The 17,643-nt window shown below is 47.1% G+C and overlaps 1 protein-coding gene across 1 annotated transcript in view; it reads right to left on the minus strand.

Moving 5' to 3' along the window:
• Nucleotides 1-997: 997 nt before the first annotated feature.
• The window catches only part of JAG1 (jagged canonical Notch ligand 1), a 36,295-nt gene continuing 19,649 nt past the window's right edge, over nucleotides 998-17,643 (minus strand). Inside the window, exons 6-26 of the mRNA XM_054467675.2 lie at nucleotides 15,796-15,926; nucleotides 15,459-15,578; nucleotides 14,907-15,020; nucleotides 13,577-13,690; nucleotides 12,849-12,962; nucleotides 12,388-12,434; nucleotides 11,876-12,049; nucleotides 11,277-11,427; nucleotides 10,261-10,425; nucleotides 9,281-9,394; nucleotides 8,666-8,779; nucleotides 8,453-8,566; nucleotides 8,173-8,289; nucleotides 7,666-7,693; nucleotides 7,099-7,184; nucleotides 5,813-5,926; nucleotides 5,112-5,221; nucleotides 4,789-5,022; nucleotides 4,430-4,561; nucleotides 4,087-4,237; nucleotides 998-3,265 (exon numbers count right to left, since the gene is read on the minus strand). Coding sequence (XP_054323650.1) covers nucleotides 2,808-3,265; nucleotides 4,087-4,237; nucleotides 4,430-4,561; nucleotides 4,789-5,022; nucleotides 5,112-5,221; nucleotides 5,813-5,926; nucleotides 7,099-7,184; nucleotides 7,666-7,693; nucleotides 8,173-8,289; nucleotides 8,453-8,566; nucleotides 8,666-8,779; nucleotides 9,281-9,394; nucleotides 10,261-10,425; nucleotides 11,277-11,427; nucleotides 11,876-12,049; nucleotides 12,388-12,434; nucleotides 12,849-12,962; nucleotides 13,577-13,690; nucleotides 14,907-15,020; nucleotides 15,459-15,578; nucleotides 15,796-15,926 — 2,902 coding nt within the window. The 3' untranslated portion in view covers nucleotides 998-2,807. The remainder of the gene's footprint in view (nucleotides 3,266-4,086; nucleotides 4,238-4,429; nucleotides 4,562-4,788; nucleotides 5,023-5,111; nucleotides 5,222-5,812; nucleotides 5,927-7,098; nucleotides 7,185-7,665; nucleotides 7,694-8,172; nucleotides 8,290-8,452; nucleotides 8,567-8,665; nucleotides 8,780-9,280; nucleotides 9,395-10,260; nucleotides 10,426-11,276; nucleotides 11,428-11,875; nucleotides 12,050-12,387; nucleotides 12,435-12,848; nucleotides 12,963-13,576; nucleotides 13,691-14,906; nucleotides 15,021-15,458; nucleotides 15,579-15,795; nucleotides 15,927-17,643) is intronic.

Below are 17,643 nucleotides of genomic sequence, written 5' to 3' on the forward strand. Positions count from 1 at the left end.
TGACCCCACCCTTGTGGAAACCCAGCTGTCTACTGGCAGACATTGGTGACAAAGCGGAGCTACGCTAGGGCAGGGAGATGTCATGGAAACCTCAACTCCTCGCTGTCCAGGTCCTTCAGGCCACCTCCCCAACGAGCCAAAACAGTGTTGGCCGCTCTTAGGGTTGTCACAATCCCAAATCCCTCGATGGCCTCTGCTCATGCACAAGGAGCCCAGGACACTTAAAGCTCATCTTTCATTCTTAAGATGTTCCTTAGCACAACTCCAAGCCTAGAAGAAAAAATAAGTTTCCCTGAGAACAAAGAGAAACATCCCCATCAGCTTTTCCTCCATTCAAAGTCTGCTGTGCCAGTTGTATGAAAACCGGACGTGGGTGGACAGGCCTGAATGTTGAAGCGCTGGGGGACGGCTCTGAGAAGGGTGAGCTTTGGCTTTCCTAGCCAGAAGCAGGGAACTCCTGGTGACTCTGCACAGCTGCTGGAAGCTGTCCATGTGCTTGTTACCACAGCTCATTCCTTCCGCAGAGGTGCCAGAGGCAAAGCTTCTCCCACACCCCACCACGCGGTGCGGGGGCAGGGCCTCCACCAGCCACAAGTGAGAGAACCAGAGTTCTCCTGCCCGTGACAGGTGGGGACAGCCCAACTCTGGAACCTCACAGAAGACCAGAACACCAGCACTCCAAGGCTGCATGGTGAGGCCAGAACACTCATTCCCTGGGAACAAGGTGATGAGTGATGAGCCCGAACACGAGAAGCTTGCAACTACCACCTCCTGTGCCGTGAGGAAACCACCCCGTGGGTAAATGTACACAAGAGTCATTTCAGACCACACCCTTACAATAGGACATTAATATGAATCTAAGTAGCCAGGGAAAAAAAAAGGCAGACATTAAATCTCCCTGCTCATTTCCCAACACCAATTCCAAACCCTTTAAAACCCTTTCAGTGTGGTGGCCAGTTCCCCTGATTGCTCACAAACAATTCACCTCGACACTACAGGCCATTAATCCAGTGGTGTTTATTCAAGCAGTATTCACACTTGCTGTTGAATAACAAGGGAATCAAGGCTCCCCTAGATGGGGCTCCCGCAGTTCCAGCTTCACAGCAGCCCCAGGTCTTTGAGAACTCCAGATGAGTTTTGTGGTTGAAAAGCCTTTCAGTTCTTCCTCCATGCCTCTGTGAGGCAGAGCCTATTATACCCCGATTACCAGAACAGACTCAGCGGGGTGGCAGAAGCACACGGCAAAGCCGGTAGAACTACGTAAGCTCAGAAGAGGCCACACTGTTCCATGTTTTCATACAAAAAAATTTAATAAATATTACTTTTCAAAATTTATTGCCAAGAACAACACATCAAAGATGCATTTTTATGTTCATATAACACTAATAGGACAATACAAAGTATCTTCACGGTCTCAACAGTGAACCAACAAGATTACTCTGTTTTATAAGCCTTTTTGATCTTGAACTTCTTAATAGCACTTTGATTTCCTCACTTAAGGCAGGCAGTGTACTCTATGGCAAATCTAAACAGTGATCTTACTGGACATTTTATGGTTCAAGTATTCAACTAGCTTATTAGAATACTCCCTAAATGCAGTAGATTAAAAAAAAAATCAAATCTACAAGTGGTTCAGTATTATGTACGAATGGTGAAAAGAAATCAGAATTTACAAAGTAAGATTGGTGTGCTTCCAACTTCACGCAATTAATTTGATATTTTTAATCATATTCAACCACTCACATTTTGGCTATGTTAAGTCATAGCTCAACTTGTTCCCTTACTGCTCTGCAGCAGATCACCTGCCTGTCTCTTTTCAAGTCTAAAGCAGAAAAACAAAAAACAAAAAAAAAAACCTGTTCTAAAACTAATCCTCAAACTGCCTCAGTCAGTCCTTAAAACGTGTTTTAAGTGATGCTATAGAAGGTGTTTTAAACATCTGACGTCGTACAAAAAAATTCCATCAGTATTCCGGGCACAGAAGCCCATCCTATTGTTTTAAAATAAACTATTTTCAAACACCTTAATTTTGGCTTATAGGCAACAAGTAATGAGAAGAGTTCAAAAAAATAAAGCCATACGCTTACAATGCTATCAAAAACCTTCAATTCTAAACACATACATATAAATAAAAAGGAATGATGTTTTAAGGCTCTTGATTATTAAGTTAATAAATCAAATATACACAGTGATTAATAAAAAAGAATTATTTACATAACTATACAAAGTTCTACTTTTGACACATTTTTTTCTTTAAATTCTTCATTTTACCAGCAACTGCTGACATCAAAGTCTCCCCTCCCCCAACAACAAAAATACAATTAAAAAAATAAATAATAAAGTCATTTGTGATCGTTGCTGTGGTTCTGAGCTGCAAAGGCACTTTCAAATACAGAACTACTTGTACGTCATCATAAAACCAATATACAAAAACAACTCAAGAGTCAATAAATATAAATAAAACTATGATCTAAGACTGCATCACCATTAGGACATCTGGCAGAAGTGGGAGCTCAAAGACCAGGGGGCTGGGCAGGCTCCTGGGAGCCCGATCCGAGACGTGTCGGCTGCAGGGGGACACACAACCAGGGTACTGTTGACTAGCTTTTTGCATAGCTGTGAGATGCGGCACTCGATTTCCCAGCCAACCACAGAAACTACCATTGCCAGTGTAAGCCAGCTTGTCAAAACTTAAATTAACACAGGGATTCTAAGTCAGCAACAGCCTCAGACTCGAGTATGACACGACAGTTTAAAGAACTACAAGCCCTCAGACTCTACCTAGCAGCGGCAGTGCCCGCGGTCTGCTATACGATGTACTCCATTCGGTTTAAGCTCTGGGCACTTTCCAAGTCTCTGTTGTCCTGTTTGTTTGTCCAGTTTGGGTGTTTTGTCGGCGTGCCGTTGGGGGGCTTCTCTTCTCTGTCTACCAGCGTGTATGCCGGCTGCTTGGCAAACCGGGCTTTCTGCTGGTGTTTGTCCATGTCGTCCTCTTCTACTTCAGAATTGTGTGTCCTTATTTTAGACATTTTGGAGTTCTTGTTCTCATAATCCTTGATGGGGACCGTGTTGGCCCCATGTTTCTCAATGGGGTTTTTGATCTGGTTCAGCTGCTCCCGCACGTTGTTGGTGGTGTTGTCCTCAGAGGCTGAGTGTGTGTGGCTGCCCGGCTTCCGCCGCTTCCGCAGGCACCAGTAGAAGGCCGTCACCAAGCAACAGATCCAAGCCACAGTTAAGACAGAGCTCAGCAAGGGAACAAGGAAATCTGTAAGGCAGGCACAAAACCAATTAACTCTCCAAGAAAGAAAGAAAAAAGCATCATCGCAGGAACAAAAGAATACCAACAGTGGTTCTCCTGCCCTTTATCCCTAAGAGGGGGGCCACAGGGACAAGTCCCTTTTCATCATTGCATATGGTCACTTCACAGCTTGATAAGCAAATGCTGGGATCAGGCCCCTGTAGACCTTGATACTCCTATCCCTGGAGAGAGTGGGTGGAGCGGCAGCTCCTACAGGCTCTTTGACTTCACATGGGGAGAGCAGTGTCTTGTTAAGTCTGGCTACTGAGGCAGCTCAGTACAGGAGTTGGTTTTCAGAACTAGAAATCCAATTCAAATTAGCACAGACAGCTCAAACGTGCAATGGCTCCATGCCCAATCTCTCCCTTGGCTGAAATGGTGCTCGAGATCCTCAGGAGGGAAGCCTGGACATCCTGCAGGGCCATCGAGCCTCACAGAGCTCAGCAGTGGCTGGGCTGTCCCAAGACACCAACATGCCAAGTCAGGCTTTATACAGCTTCAAACTCAAGGACAAAGGACAAGCAGTGTCCTAGGGCTTTGTCATGGATCCAGCACAATACCTGTTCTGCAGGGAACGTTGCATAGTGTTGGGAAGGAAAATATGAGGCAGACCTCTGTTCCCATGGGCCATGTGACCTTAGTAAAGTAGGCTGCCCTCAGTTCTCAGTTAAATTGGGAGCTCCTGCAAGGGTAGGGCACTGCCAGGTAATCCCCCGACCTGATGGCTTTATTGAATAATGTAATGAGATCATCTGTCATCACACAGACTAGTCCCACTTGACACCTACCTGTTCTGTTCTTCAGAGGCCGCCTCTGAACTCTTACTTCTGCAACGGCAGCAATCAGCGAGCTGTTTCCATCACGTTTACTAACAAGATCGATTATTTTGTCAGTGATTTCCTTGATCGGGTTCCCATCATCCCGTATATCTTCAGCAGACTGGAAAAAGAATTGTCAGACTTGAGAGTCAGGGGAATATTCAAAGCAGCCTTTCTTCAAAATTACTCGACAGACAATCTGTGTCTGCAAAGCTTTTTGTCAGTGAATTTACTCCACTCAGACACTGGTTAACCGAAGTTTGTTAACTGCCTTGCAGTGGAATAATGAGGTGTGAATGGGTCTTATACTTACAATGGCCACATGTATTTCATTGTTCGCTGAAGGGGAAGGCTCACAAGCGATGTAGATTGAATATTCAGCAGAAACATTCTTCAAAATATTCAAATTCCTCAATTCACTGCAAATGTGCTCCGTAGTAAGACCCTAAAACGATTTTTAAAAATCCACACACGTGTAAGATTGAGAGGAAGAACAAAAGGCTGAGATGTTCTCTTTGAGGCTGGGCTAAGTTCAAGCTTACTTTATTACAAAACAGGAATGTAAGCTAGGGAGAAGTAGATCCTAGCTCATGGCATTCCTCCTTTAAAGCAAGCAAGCAGACATCCACCATTCAAAAAAATAAAAAATAAAAAACAAAAGTTGTTACATACTGGTGACATCATCTCCTTGTTAAAGGTAAATGTGATGTTCGCACAGTTATCCTGGTAATAGGAGTCAGAGGTGCACTTCGTCTTCACTGGCTGGAGACTGGAAGACCGACACTCGCCCACACCAGTGCAGGGGTGGACGAAGCACTGGTCATCCAGGATGGGGATGCAGCTCTGCCCGCTGGGGCACTCGCTGTGCCCTTTGTGGAGCAGGCAAGGTCGAGGGCCACACCAGACCTGGAGAAAAACAGAAGCTGGCAACTTAGCAGGCATGCTCATCCCTGATTCCAGAACACAGATGAACTGCGGCAGCCATCATGTCCTACCTTTGAGCAGGCGATCCGTCCATTCAGGCACTGGCAGGTATTACAGTCGTCATCCCATTTGGCCCCATCTGGTATCACACTCCCCATGGTGATGCAAGGTCTCCCTGAAACTGACAGGTGGAGACTGGTGAGCAGTTTATTTTTCGTGAACTGGATCAGGGTTCAATTCTTTGGTCCCTGTTATGAAATGGTTACGCCTGTGCCCTTTGCCATGTTAAGATCATTCTTCCCACAGTAACAGCATGTGTACTTCCTGCCTTTGCTGGCTCTGCGCTTGGCCACAAGACCTGCTCTGGCCAATGTAACGTTGGCAGATGTGATGTGAGCAGAGCCTTTGACCAGCCTCTTTGCACGCCTACCCATTGGCGATGAAAGGAATATGCCCCAGACACAGCCACTGGTCGAACTGAACCCAACCCACAGCACAATCTTTCTGCCCATGCTGCGTATCATGAGCAACAAAAATAATGCTTGCTGCAAGCCACAGCAGTTTGGGATGGTTTCGTACAGTTTTGTGGCAATAGCTGACCAAAAACAACAGCTACCTGTTTTGGGAAGACTCTTCACGTTTCCCTTCCCTTGCAGCCCCACTGTGTGTTCCCTCCCTGAGCACAATGGCTTATTTGTGAAAAGTCAAATGGTGACTGCAAAGCTCGCTCACCCCAGAAGACCCATGGGCAGCTGGAGCCTGGCACACATACCTTCCTGGCACTTGGCACCACTGTGCCCTGGAGGGCAGACACACCGGTAGCCGTTGATCTCATCCACACAGGTTGCTCCAAAGGCACAAGGTGAAGACTGGCATTCATTGATGTCTAGGAGAAATGGAGTTCAAGTTTAGGGACTGATGGTGTGTGACAATGTTTTGAGATTGTTTTTATTGATATAACATACAAGAAAAGCATATTATCATAAGCTTGATGAATTTTCACTCAGGTAAGCAGCATCCAAAAGAAGAAACAGATCTATTGCAAAAACCTCCAATCACTGGCTCCCAAAGACCACCACCATCCTGAGTTCTAACAGTGGAGAACCATTTTGGGAGGCAGCAATTTTTGATTCCTTTGACAACAGTGCAATTTACAGCAAGCCTGGCAAAGTTTCCTGGAAGGGGTCAGACAGTAAACATTTTAGGCTTTGTGGGGTATATAGTCTCTGTCACAACTATCCAACTCTTGTGGTATCATGAAAGTAGCCACAGACAATACATAAATGAATGTGTGGCTGTGTGCCAAGAAAACTGTATTTATAAAAACAGACAGTGGGATGGATACGGCCCCTAGGCCACAGTTTGCCAACTGTTTATTTAGAAACATGAAACAGATACAACCTGCACCCATCTAGTGCTGAAGACTAGTTAATCCCAGACTTGGATTTCAAGCACCAGTAAAATTTCAGACAGTTTGGGTACAAGAATCAAACCATAACTACTCTAGCACCTTTTTTGTTCTGTAAGAGAAAGGGCTTGTAAAAAAGTAGAGAAAAGGCTCAAAATAATATGCTTTAAGCCTCTTGAAAAACTGCGTTGCCTGCCCCTATTTTCCTGTTTTAGTCATTTCTCCAGGGCCTGATCAGACCCAGCACAGACAAGCCTCTGGAAGCCACAGTCGTCCTCCCTTCCGTTTGTATTAGCTTTATCCTATACCAGTGTAGCTGTGGTTAACGTCTGCTTGCCCATAATTTCATGTTAGTCATGGGGAAATGCACACACTTTCTTCAGGACCCCAGTGTAGATTAATCATCAGATTCTGGCTGGCACTCTCTCCCCAAAAACAAGGAGGGCTACACCACCCAGGGAACCACCAGCGGGTACCTGGGAGGATCCAGCCTCGGATATCTTAATCCCAGCTGGAGGAGAGAGATCCTTTGCTCTATGAGAGCTACTTAAAGGGAATGGTGGCTTTGTTTTTAAAGATGAAAGTCTTGGGCTGAGGCATGGAATGAAGCGGTAAAGCCATTGGGAAAACCAGACAGAGACAGTCCTTACTTATTCTGCAGTCGGGCCCAGCAAAACCCGGGGCACATTCGCACCGGTACCAGTTGTCTCCATCCACACAGGTGCCGCTGTTGTAACTAAGAAAGCAAAGACCACCTTGGTTACCAACCTCCCAGTCCCTTACTCTGGCTGCCAATCACTCACATGTCACCACACCAGTTACAGTCAGTGGCTCTCAACCCATGACCATTGCCTGCGGAATTTTAAAAGAATACTGATGCCTGGGTCCCACCCCCAGAAAGTCTAATTTCATAGGTCTTGGTTGCAGCCCAGGCAGCGGGATTTTTAAGAGCTCCCAGGTGATTCTGGTGTGCAGCCAAGGTTGAAAAATCACTGCTCTAAATGAGGACACAACCTGGCTAATTAAAGTGTGGTCCATGGGGCAGCAGGATCGCTTTACCTAGGAGCTTGTTAGAAAAGCAGTCTGAAGCCCCACCCCAGACCTCCTGACTCAGAACTTGCATTTTAAACACAATCCCTGGATGATTCACACACACACACACACACACACACACACGATAGTGGATGAGCACTGGCTTAAAAGGATGTCACACTTACCAGGGATGAGGGCTGCAGTCATTGGTATCTGCAAAGAAAAGACAACTTAATAGTGAGGCCTTCAACAGGGAAAGCGGTCTTAGCCCTAAGTAAAACCACCACTTATTTCCCTAATACCCAAATGATAAAGTCGTAGTTAACACCAGCAAAATACCTTTGCTAAATTGGAACCAGGCCCGCACCACACTTAGTTTCATTTGCTGTGAGACACATGTACACAGGAAGAGGCCCTGGTAGGGGATAGGGGTGGGGGGTGAGAATGGAAGGAGACAGGCTGCTGGTCAGACCCAGAGCTGGGAACTGAGACGCCATCTGTCTCCACTTATCTCATTGGCGACTTTCTCATGCCCAGGTCAGGGCTGTATCCCATCAAGTCATTAATGCAGACCCAGGTGATACAAAAGCAGACATCAAACAGCTCTGCTTCTGGTTTCCATTGCAAGTCCCCAAGGGTGTCAGGATCTGCTCCGACAGCCCTGGGAGAGTTCAAGAGGGGAGGACACTCACTCTGAGCACAGATGGGCCCCTCCCAGCCTTCCTTGCAGACGCACGTAAAGGACTCGCCGTTGACCACACATGTGCCCCCATTATGGCAGGGGTTGGGCAGGCAGCTACTGTTTCGGGCTATAAAAGAAGAGCAGACAAGACCACCCTCCCTGAGTATCCAGCAACAGTCTGGAAGGGCAAGAACCAGGCCCAGAGAAATATCATAAGCTCCAGAGGCCAACCAGCAGACACGCCCAGGTGGCCATGCCCACTGCAGATCCCACGTGGGGCAGAAAGTTACCTATGTTACAGGTGGTTCCTTCCCAGCCACCAGGACACATGCACTTAAAAGCATCCCCCTCATCATAGCAGGTGCCACCGTTGTTGCACGTGGCCTCGTCACACTGACTGTCACCTGGAGGGAAATATTTCAGTGTGAGTCCCAGTGGCCCCCTCCCACAGAAGACAGAGGGAAGGGTCCCAGAGATAGCATCCAAGGCCAACTACCACTTACGTGAGTGGCAGGTCTTTCCTTTCCACCCATTTTTACAGTCACAGTAGAAGTCGTTGACCAGGTCGCGACACGTGCCCCCATTGTGGCAGGGGTTCTGGCTGCAGTCATTAATATCTAGAATCAAAGAGGAGATAATCGGCTGACAACAAGATCCAGGACCACTCACGACAGGTGAGAGCCAAGCCTTTCCTACTGCTACATCCAACACCCTATTCTGAGAACAGCCACAGTCGTAGTACTTGAACACAATCAGGCTTTCCCAGGAATAAAGGAGCTCCCAACCGGGTTACTTTGAATGCCACAAGTTAGGCAAGATTGTGGGGTGGGCCTCTGGAAGTCCCATGGAAATTAAAGTAGAAATATGACTTTCCTTGCAAGCAGGAATATTTATTACACAGTCTAATTCTATAGGTCCTCAGCAGAAGCTCCTCCCCATAACCTATCATCAGTACTCATAAATGCAAATGAGATACAAGTGATACTGTCCCACTGCAGAAATTACTGGGGTCTTGCTTCCAGAGATTTCCAGTACAAAGAAAGGTTTCCCATGTTGAAATGGGATCCCTCCAACATGACCCATACATCCCAGAGCTCCCCAAAGAGTGGCAGACTCACTGGTTTCACAGTAGGCCCCCTCCCAGCCGTCACTACAGATGCACTTGTAGGAGTTGACACCATCGATGCAAGTGCCACCGTTTCTACAAGGGTTGCTCTCACAGTCATTAATATCTATGAAACAAAGTAAAGCAAAAAAAGAACTGAAGGACTTGTGAAGCCATAGACAAGCACTGTTCAGTAGTTTTCATGGCCCCCTCCTGACACAATGCACCTGGCACCTCCACCTGCTACCCTCCATCAGGGTTGCTTCTCAAATTAGAGAGGCAGCTTATCAAGCAGAAGCTTCCAGAGAGTGCCTTACCCACTTAATGCCCTCACATGGGCATTCAGTCACCTGTACTTGGTGAAAGTGGGAAAGAAACTCCTACAGAAAAGAGGAATCACCCAACCTAGCAACATTCCAGAATGTTCCAACATAGATATGGAGGCTCCGAGGCAGAGTGATCTGGGAAATTGAACACGACCTCAGTCTTAGATCCCAGATGTAAGGATAAGCCTCGACCGGTCTCCCCAGCCTTACTGTTTCTGATTAAAACAATTTCAACACTGCTGGGTGCGGTGGCTGACACCTGTCATCCCAGCACTTTGGGAGGCCAAGTTGGGGGTGGGGGCGGGGGTGGATCATCTGAGGTTGGGAGTTCGAGACCAGCCTGACCAACATGGGGAAACCCCATCTCTACTAAAAATACAAAATTAGCTGGGCGTGGTGCGCATGCCTGTAATCCCAGCTACTCAGGAAGGCTGAGGCAGGCAGGAGAATCGCTTGAACCTGGGAGGCTGAGGTTGCAGTGAGCCGAGATCGTGCCACTGCACTCTAGCCTGGGCAACAAGAGCGAAATCCGGTCACAAAAAAAGAAAAAAAAAAAAAAAAAAAAAAAAAAAAAAACTTTCAACACCAATGATCCCAGGGTGGGCCAGGGGCAGGGGCAGGGGCAGGCTGGGGAGCACTGGTCCATTCCTGGATGAGGGAGTCTTACTTTCATGGCAGTATGTTCCCGTGAAGCCTTTGTTACAGTCACAGGTGAATTTGCCTCCCGACTGACTCTTGCACTTCCCGTGAGGACCACAGACGTTGGAGGAAATATACCGCACCCCTTCAGGTGTGTCGTTGGAAGCCATGGCCACTGTGCAGCTGTCAATCACTAGAAGATAGGCTTGGGATCAGATCACAGCCATGCACCCACAAGATGCGGCGTTCCTAAGTCAAGGGCCTGGGCCAAGCCCACTTTCCTGGAGACAGGGACCCTCTGGCTAATGAGACACACCCAAGGGAAGCCAAGATACTGGCAACGTGCCACGTCATATGACAGGCAAAGTTGAGACTCCAGGCAAAGAGAGTTTTAAAGCATTTTCTCCCTCCACAACCAGGAAAACCCACATGCTTGTGGATCCCCTTCATCCTACCTTTGACATCTACCCAATTTGGTAAACACTTGCTAAGGAAAAAGGACCTGCTTTATTTACTTCCTTTTTGATCTTAAGCAAGGCTCAAGGACAATCTTATAGAAGCTTTAAATGTTATGCTGCCTAATACAGCAGCCACCGGCCACAAGTGGCTATTTACATTTAAATGAACTAAAATGAAATAAAATCAGTTTCTAGTTGCACTAGTTACAGTCCACATGGCCTGGGGCTCCCATAGCTGACCGTGCAGATACAGAACATTCCCCGTCTGCCATTGCAGGAAGTTCTGTTGACAGTGTTGTTCTCAGGCATTTGCCTCAGCGTTGCACATCAGCCCACCCCAGAACAGGAATGCTAAATGGATTTCACATTCTCTCCCCTGGGCTACTTGTAGACACGGCTCTCCCACTGGCAGGCCTGAATAGATTGTTTCCACGTGTTGCGGCCCGTTACACAGGCAGGATCATTTCACTATAGAGGTCCTCCTCACCAATACATTACTTCTCACGTGTAGCAAGGGGCAGTGGTAGTAAGTGGGGACAAAAGGAGCAAGTCTGGAGACAGCCAGGTCCCGGGAGAAGGGAGGTACCTTCACAGGGGGTCGTGCGGCAGTGGTCTTTCAGGTGTGAGCAGTTCTTGCCCTCATAGTCCTCGGGGCACTTGCAGAAATAGTCGCTGGCACGGTTGTAGCACTGGGCACCATTCTGGCAGGGATTAGGCTCACAATAATCAATGTCCAACTGCAAATATCAGGAACAGCGAAAAGGGGGAGGGATCAGAGTAAAACAAAGATGTCACGATAACTTCTCTGGAGCAGCAGGCACTGGAATCTGACAGTTCCTTCAGTTTCTATTAGGAGACACCCTGTAAGATACATCTCTATGCTCTAGGGACTGCCAATGCCCAGTATTTGAAACAACGGGGCAGAGTGGGACAGGGCACACAAGAGGGGATGGAGGGAACAAAATAGAACACAAAGACAAAGACACTAAGAAGAAAATAATTCGTCAATATCTCCTTCCACCAGCATTTGTCTAGCAGAGACTCTCTCATCAATAGGATGCTAATAGATGTCAGGAAATTCCAGACACAAGAGCTGAGGGAGAAGTAAAGGGGAAGCGGGGGAAGCGGAGGAGGCAGCGGCTCTGCTGTAAAAACTTGGCCATCTGAGGTTTTGCCACCACTCACCTGACAGAGGTTTCCAGAGAAACCAGTGGGACACAGACACTGGAATCTGTTGATTTCATTCTGACAGTGACCCCCATTCAAACAGGGGTTGCTGGCACATTCATCGATGTCTCTCTCACAATGATCGCCTGCATAGCCAGGTGGACAGATACAGCGATAACCATTAACCAAATCCTGGAAGAGGAGAAGGGGAGAGAGAGACACGTGCTTTTTTTCTATGTATTCCACAAACACAGGGCTTCAGCGGTTTAGCATGACTGTTGCGGTTTAGCTGGTTCACTGAAATAGCCAAATGCTAAACCTCTGAAAGTGGTTAGAGGAATTTCTACGTGCATGCCTTCAAAATGACTCCCACGAGGCTGGGGTAACATGAGCCCTAGTGAAACTTCCGAGAGACTCTTTTTTCACCCAAATTTTTAAATCTCACAGGGGCAGAGCTCTCCTAGTGTCACACAGATCTAAAGATTTGTTGTCAATTGTCAAAGTTTTGATTTAAGCAAAGATTTACATACCCGACAGGAGGCGTCATTCTGACACTGGCCAAGGCAGTCATTAATATCTAAAAAATAAATAAGTCATCATTTTAAAGAGGTAATTTACAGTGAAATTGGGCTTAATTGAAAAGCCTTTTCAGCTCAGGATAGATAAGTTTCAAATCAGATTTCCTGTGTGCTTCCCGTGAGATAAGGTTATTACGCTGGGTGGGGACCCTCCCTAATTCTTCCAGAATGAGGGAGTGAAACTTCACATCATTGTTTCAGCCACATTATCAGAATATGGCTGGTTTTAGCAGCTAATGAGCCTGATAAAGTGTATGTTTTCACTGCTGCCCTGACCACTCCCTCTCAAAAAAACATTCCGACTCTAAGGGTTTCCTTCTAGTGCTCAAGTCCTAGGACTGGAGCCCCAGTAAGGACCAGCAAGTCGGCTACCCAAGTTTCATGAAAATCAAAATGGAAACAAAGTCACTCACTTATGTCACAATTCTGACCCATCCAGCCGGGAAGACAGTCGCAGTAGTAGCTGGCAATGAGATTCTTACAGGATTTGGCGTTTACACAAGGTTTGGCCTCACATTCATTTGCATCTGAAAGGAGATGGGGATGAGCATGAGAAATGAAGTTCAACCCCCATCTCCCCAACCTTGAAAAAAAAAAAAGAACAGGTCAGAGTGTGTCTGAGACATGAGACATTTTAATAAGCTAGCTAAATAAAAGATACTAGAGGTTCCCTCTATTTTAAGCATCTGATCCCTCTCCCTAGCTATTATCCAATGAGAACCTTAATTGATAACTTTCCAGCTGCTAGTTAACCAGCCCCCACAAAACAGCAGAAAGCCACCAGGCATTTCTGTGCAAAACCCAGCGCAGCCTAGTTGCTGGGATTTAAATGTGGCAAAAAGAATGCAGACAGCTCATTCCTCATGAGATCATCCCTGTTTGGAACCCAGCTGAACACTCCTCGGACAGACGATTGACATGGTTCAAGGAATCCCACGACTTTCCCACAGGGCCTAAAAGAGCTAGTCCATTTGCATTCAAGTTATTTCTCCCAGGCCTGCTAGACTCTTGATAATAAATTACTTCGTAGCATGATGGAGTGTGAACTCACACTGCTGGCCACACGCTCGTCTTCTGTAATGGCTTGGACAATCAAAGCCAACCTTGGTAAAAAAAATTACAGTCGCAGGGATGTTCTTACCTAACTGGCACGTTTTCCCAGTCCACTGTGGGGGGCACACACACTTAAATCCGTTAACCAGGTCCTGGCAGGTGCCCCCGTGGGAACAGTTATTAGGAGAACAGTCATCAATGTCTGGTCAACAAGAAAAGGAGGGGTTGACAATTCAATCCATCTGACAATTAGATCCTTTAACATCACCTCTTAACATGAGGGGCTGTCATTGAAGAGCCAGACACCTGCTACAAGGAAAGCTACAGCAGGACAAGTGGGACGGTGACGATAAGGCCAAAGCCTTGATTTTAGCTTTAAATCCCCCACTGCCCCAGTTCATGTAATCCCCAACCTAAGCAGTGGGGGAGAAAGACAGCTGGATACTGACAGAGCATCCACCCCAGGAGGAACACAGGACATCTCTATCTGCCTAATCTTTATTTTTAAAGAAAAGTTTCATCATGGCTCAGAAGTAGCTAAGAAGTAAGGAAAAATAGTTCTTTACAGGTGGAAAACCTTATTCCTCTCATTTGCTTAGAGTTTGCCCAAAATAGCACACCTAGAGGCTGCATTCTCCACTTTTGCTCTGACCAGAGACAACTCCTAACAATTTATGAAGCATTCACTTTTGTGTCTTTATGACAACCCTGAGAGATGGGAATTGCTACTGTGCCATTTAAAGAGGGCCCGGGGAGCTTCTGTGGCCTGCTGGAGTCCCGCAAGTGACAGGTGGGGGCCCAGGACCAGCACAGGCAATCTGACCCCAGAAATCCACATCCATAACCACACCTGGGGTGCTGATGACGCGGTTCTCAGACCTGGCTGCACTGCAGAATTCCAGAAGTTTATCAAAGACCATGGACTCCCCAATTCTGGAGGGAATCTGGGGGACCCAGAGATTTACACTGTAAAGCAGCCCAGGTGATTCTGATATACAGCCCTGTCTCACAGCCAAAGGAACTCTGCAGGCCAGGTTCTTCTTTGGGGGCCCCCTGGCCCTATGACAGAATCCAGTAGTAAGTGACAACCTCCCCTGAAGACAGCCTCTCCATGGCTGCAAGAAGAATAACCACAATTGGAAGGTGGCCAGCTCCAGGAAGCAGATGCAAAGGAACAAGCGATTCCACGAGGACATTCCTTCCAAGAACAGATACATGCGCTACCTTAGTGGGACAGGATGGGGGTGCTGGGAGACTTCCAAACACACAAGCCACCAGACTGCTTACCAGACTTAGGCCTGCACCTGCCCCTCTCCCACTGAGACATTCTACACTGGACAAGCCTAGGTACCTCTCCCCAGCGTGGTATCTTGGCACAAGGATCCTTAGAATGGACACAAGCTGAAAATTGGACTTACTTGTAGAGCATGTGGGGCCGGTCCAGCCTGGGGAACACTCACACTCAAAGCCCAGGGAGGTCTCCTTACAGCTGCCTCTGTTGTGACAGGGATCAGAGAGGCAGGCGTGCTCAGCTGCAAAAACCAGGATGGCAGTCAGCGAGGGATGCCTGCGCACCGCTACCTCCCCACACCCTCCTCCAACCGAATCCCACACCACAGCCACTAGTGCAAGCATATTTCAAAAACCAAAAGCAAGCATGTGATAGAACCCTGCTGTGTCAAGGAAAGAAAGGAAGTCATCTTTCTCGCTGAGCTGCCTCTAACCACATTCCAAGACATCTCAGAGCTGGGGTCATTTCATCTCCCGCTGCCTCCTATATGAATCAGCATCACCCGAAAAACTTTAGAGACTTGAAAGTTACAAAGGCTTATAGAATGGTTGGGATAAGGCCTATCTTTGGAGGCTATTTTCACTTTTTTTTCCTTAAACAAGTCCTTAAAAGTATATTTTTTAAAAGCTGAGTACAGAAAAATTAGACAAAGGGCTCTCATTCAGCTTGGACCACTTACCAATTTCACAGTTGGGTCCTGAATACCCCTCAGGGCAGGAACACTGATATTTGTCAGGGCCTGTGTTGCTACAAGTTCCCCCGTTGAGACACGGCTGATGGGTCCCACAGTAATTGAGATCTGCCAAAAAGATCCTGGAGTCACTAAGAGACGCCTGTGAAGATGGCGAACCCACCATGTTTCTAGCCCCAATCGTCTTTTGAAAAGAAAAACCAGAAAACCCACACAGCATTCAAGGAGAATTCAGAATAAAAGCCCCTGCCAATAAAATTAAAAACCAAATTACTGCCATCCCACCCCCAGATCCCACCCTGGGTCTCATCCCTAAGGGCCATACCTTTGTCACAGAGCTGGCCGCCCCAGTTGGTCTCACAGAGGCACTGCCAGGGCTCATTACAGATGCCATGGACGCATCCCGGGTGCGGGATGCACTTATCACAGTACAGGCCTTGCCAGCCGTACTGGCACCTGGAGACACACAGCACACCTCCAGGTTAGCCTTTTGAATGTTAAGAGAGACCTGTACAATTCAAATGGAAGACTGCAAAGTCCAGGCTTTTTCTGTTTTGTTTCTGGGGACGGGATGGTAGACTCCCAAGGCTCATCAGGGGCTCCGTATAAACAAACATTTTCACAGTTGAGCTGAGGTCCCCTCCCAGCCGACTCCTGACAAAAGGAGGGCTGTTTGGGAAGAGGCCAGCATGGGGATGCCCTTCACAAAGCCACTCTCTTCTCAGGCTAACACGAGTGAGCCAAAGGTGAAAGCATGGAATAAATCAACCTGTGCACCTAGTTGTGACAGAGCATAGAGGAAAGGACTCTCCCGGTGACAAGAGAGCTATGCCAAAGTCTCTGCAGACGCTGCACTTGGCACTCTGCTCTTTGTCTGCACAAAAAGTCACGACCCCAGCGCACAGAAATGCAACAAGCCACCAAATGCAGCAGGAAACTGCCTCACGATGACACTTTATTTAAAAAAAACAAGGAGAGAAAGGGGCACCCTCCCTTGGCCAAGGCCAGAGTAGGCTCTCTAAACCCACTTCTATAGGGAAGGAGAAGGAAATGACAACACTTGGAACCAACTCCATAATTTGTGTCCCATTACTGTGTGCTAATTTATAGTGATTTCTAGCTTTGCCAAGAAAAGAAAAAAAAAGAAAGCAGTCTGCTTAATTTATCTAGTATTGGGGGAGTTGAGATTCTTTTATATAAGCACCTTGATTAATCGTACTCTTTTGGGGCCAAATAGTGCCTTTGATCCCCAAACACAAACAAAAACAAAAACTTTCACCTGGGGTGGGAAAGGGGGCAGCGTCTCAAACCACTCTCCCTTCAATTTTCAAGCCCTCTGAAACTGTAATTGCCTTCTCAAGAGCCAAGCTTTAACAAGGGTGGGGGAAGGCAGGGAGAAACATCAACTAGCCTCCCGGTGGAGGGTGGAGGGTGGGGTGCGGGTGGGATGGGCAACGTGTTTCCAGAACGGGACCTGGGAAAAGCCACGATCAGCGCCAACCCCCTAAGCTGCTCAGCTGTAACTCTGGAAAACAACCCCCGCCCCCTCCAGCTCCCCAGAAGGAAAGGCTTTCGGTTTCCCAAGAGCAGGCTAGCAAATCCTTGTCATGGGAAAATTATAGGGATCTAGCTAATAGCTAATCACCCACGGCTGAGAGTCAACTTAACCCCTGAGAATACTGACTAACCACTTCCTAACTTCTAAAACCAAGCTATGCACACCCACATGCAAAGAAATCACTAGAATGTGTGGTTTAAAGTTAGACACTGGATTCTGGTTTATGTAAAATGGAATGTCAACGTGATAAGTGACTAAAGGAGTAAGATAAGAACAAAATTACAATCTAAATAATTTCTCAAAAGCGGACACCCACGTTAGTGGGAGGTAGGGGGGTAGCCATTCTGTCAAGGCTGATATTCTTAGCCTGAAAGATAGTAAGAGGGAACTGATTACGAAATGGCAATATTCTCACCGTCTTCCCTTATTCTCTTCTAAATTCAGGATCACTAGGCCTCTTCAAGTTGCCTCATAAAGGCAAGGAGAGGCAGCTGAGGACCCAACCTCACCTAATTAAAGAGACCTCAATCCCCAAGCATAAAAAAGCAACCACAAGAGGCCATGGATGACTTCAAAAGAAAACAAATAAAAATACTGACCCTAAAAGAGGCACCA

Source organism: Pongo pygmaeus, chromosome 21 (assembly GCF_028885625.2).
Source record: "Pongo pygmaeus isolate AG05252 chromosome 21, NHGRI_mPonPyg2-v2.0_pri, whole genome shotgun sequence".
Lineage (NCBI taxonomy): Eukaryota > Metazoa > Chordata > Mammalia > Primates > Hominidae > Pongo > Pongo pygmaeus.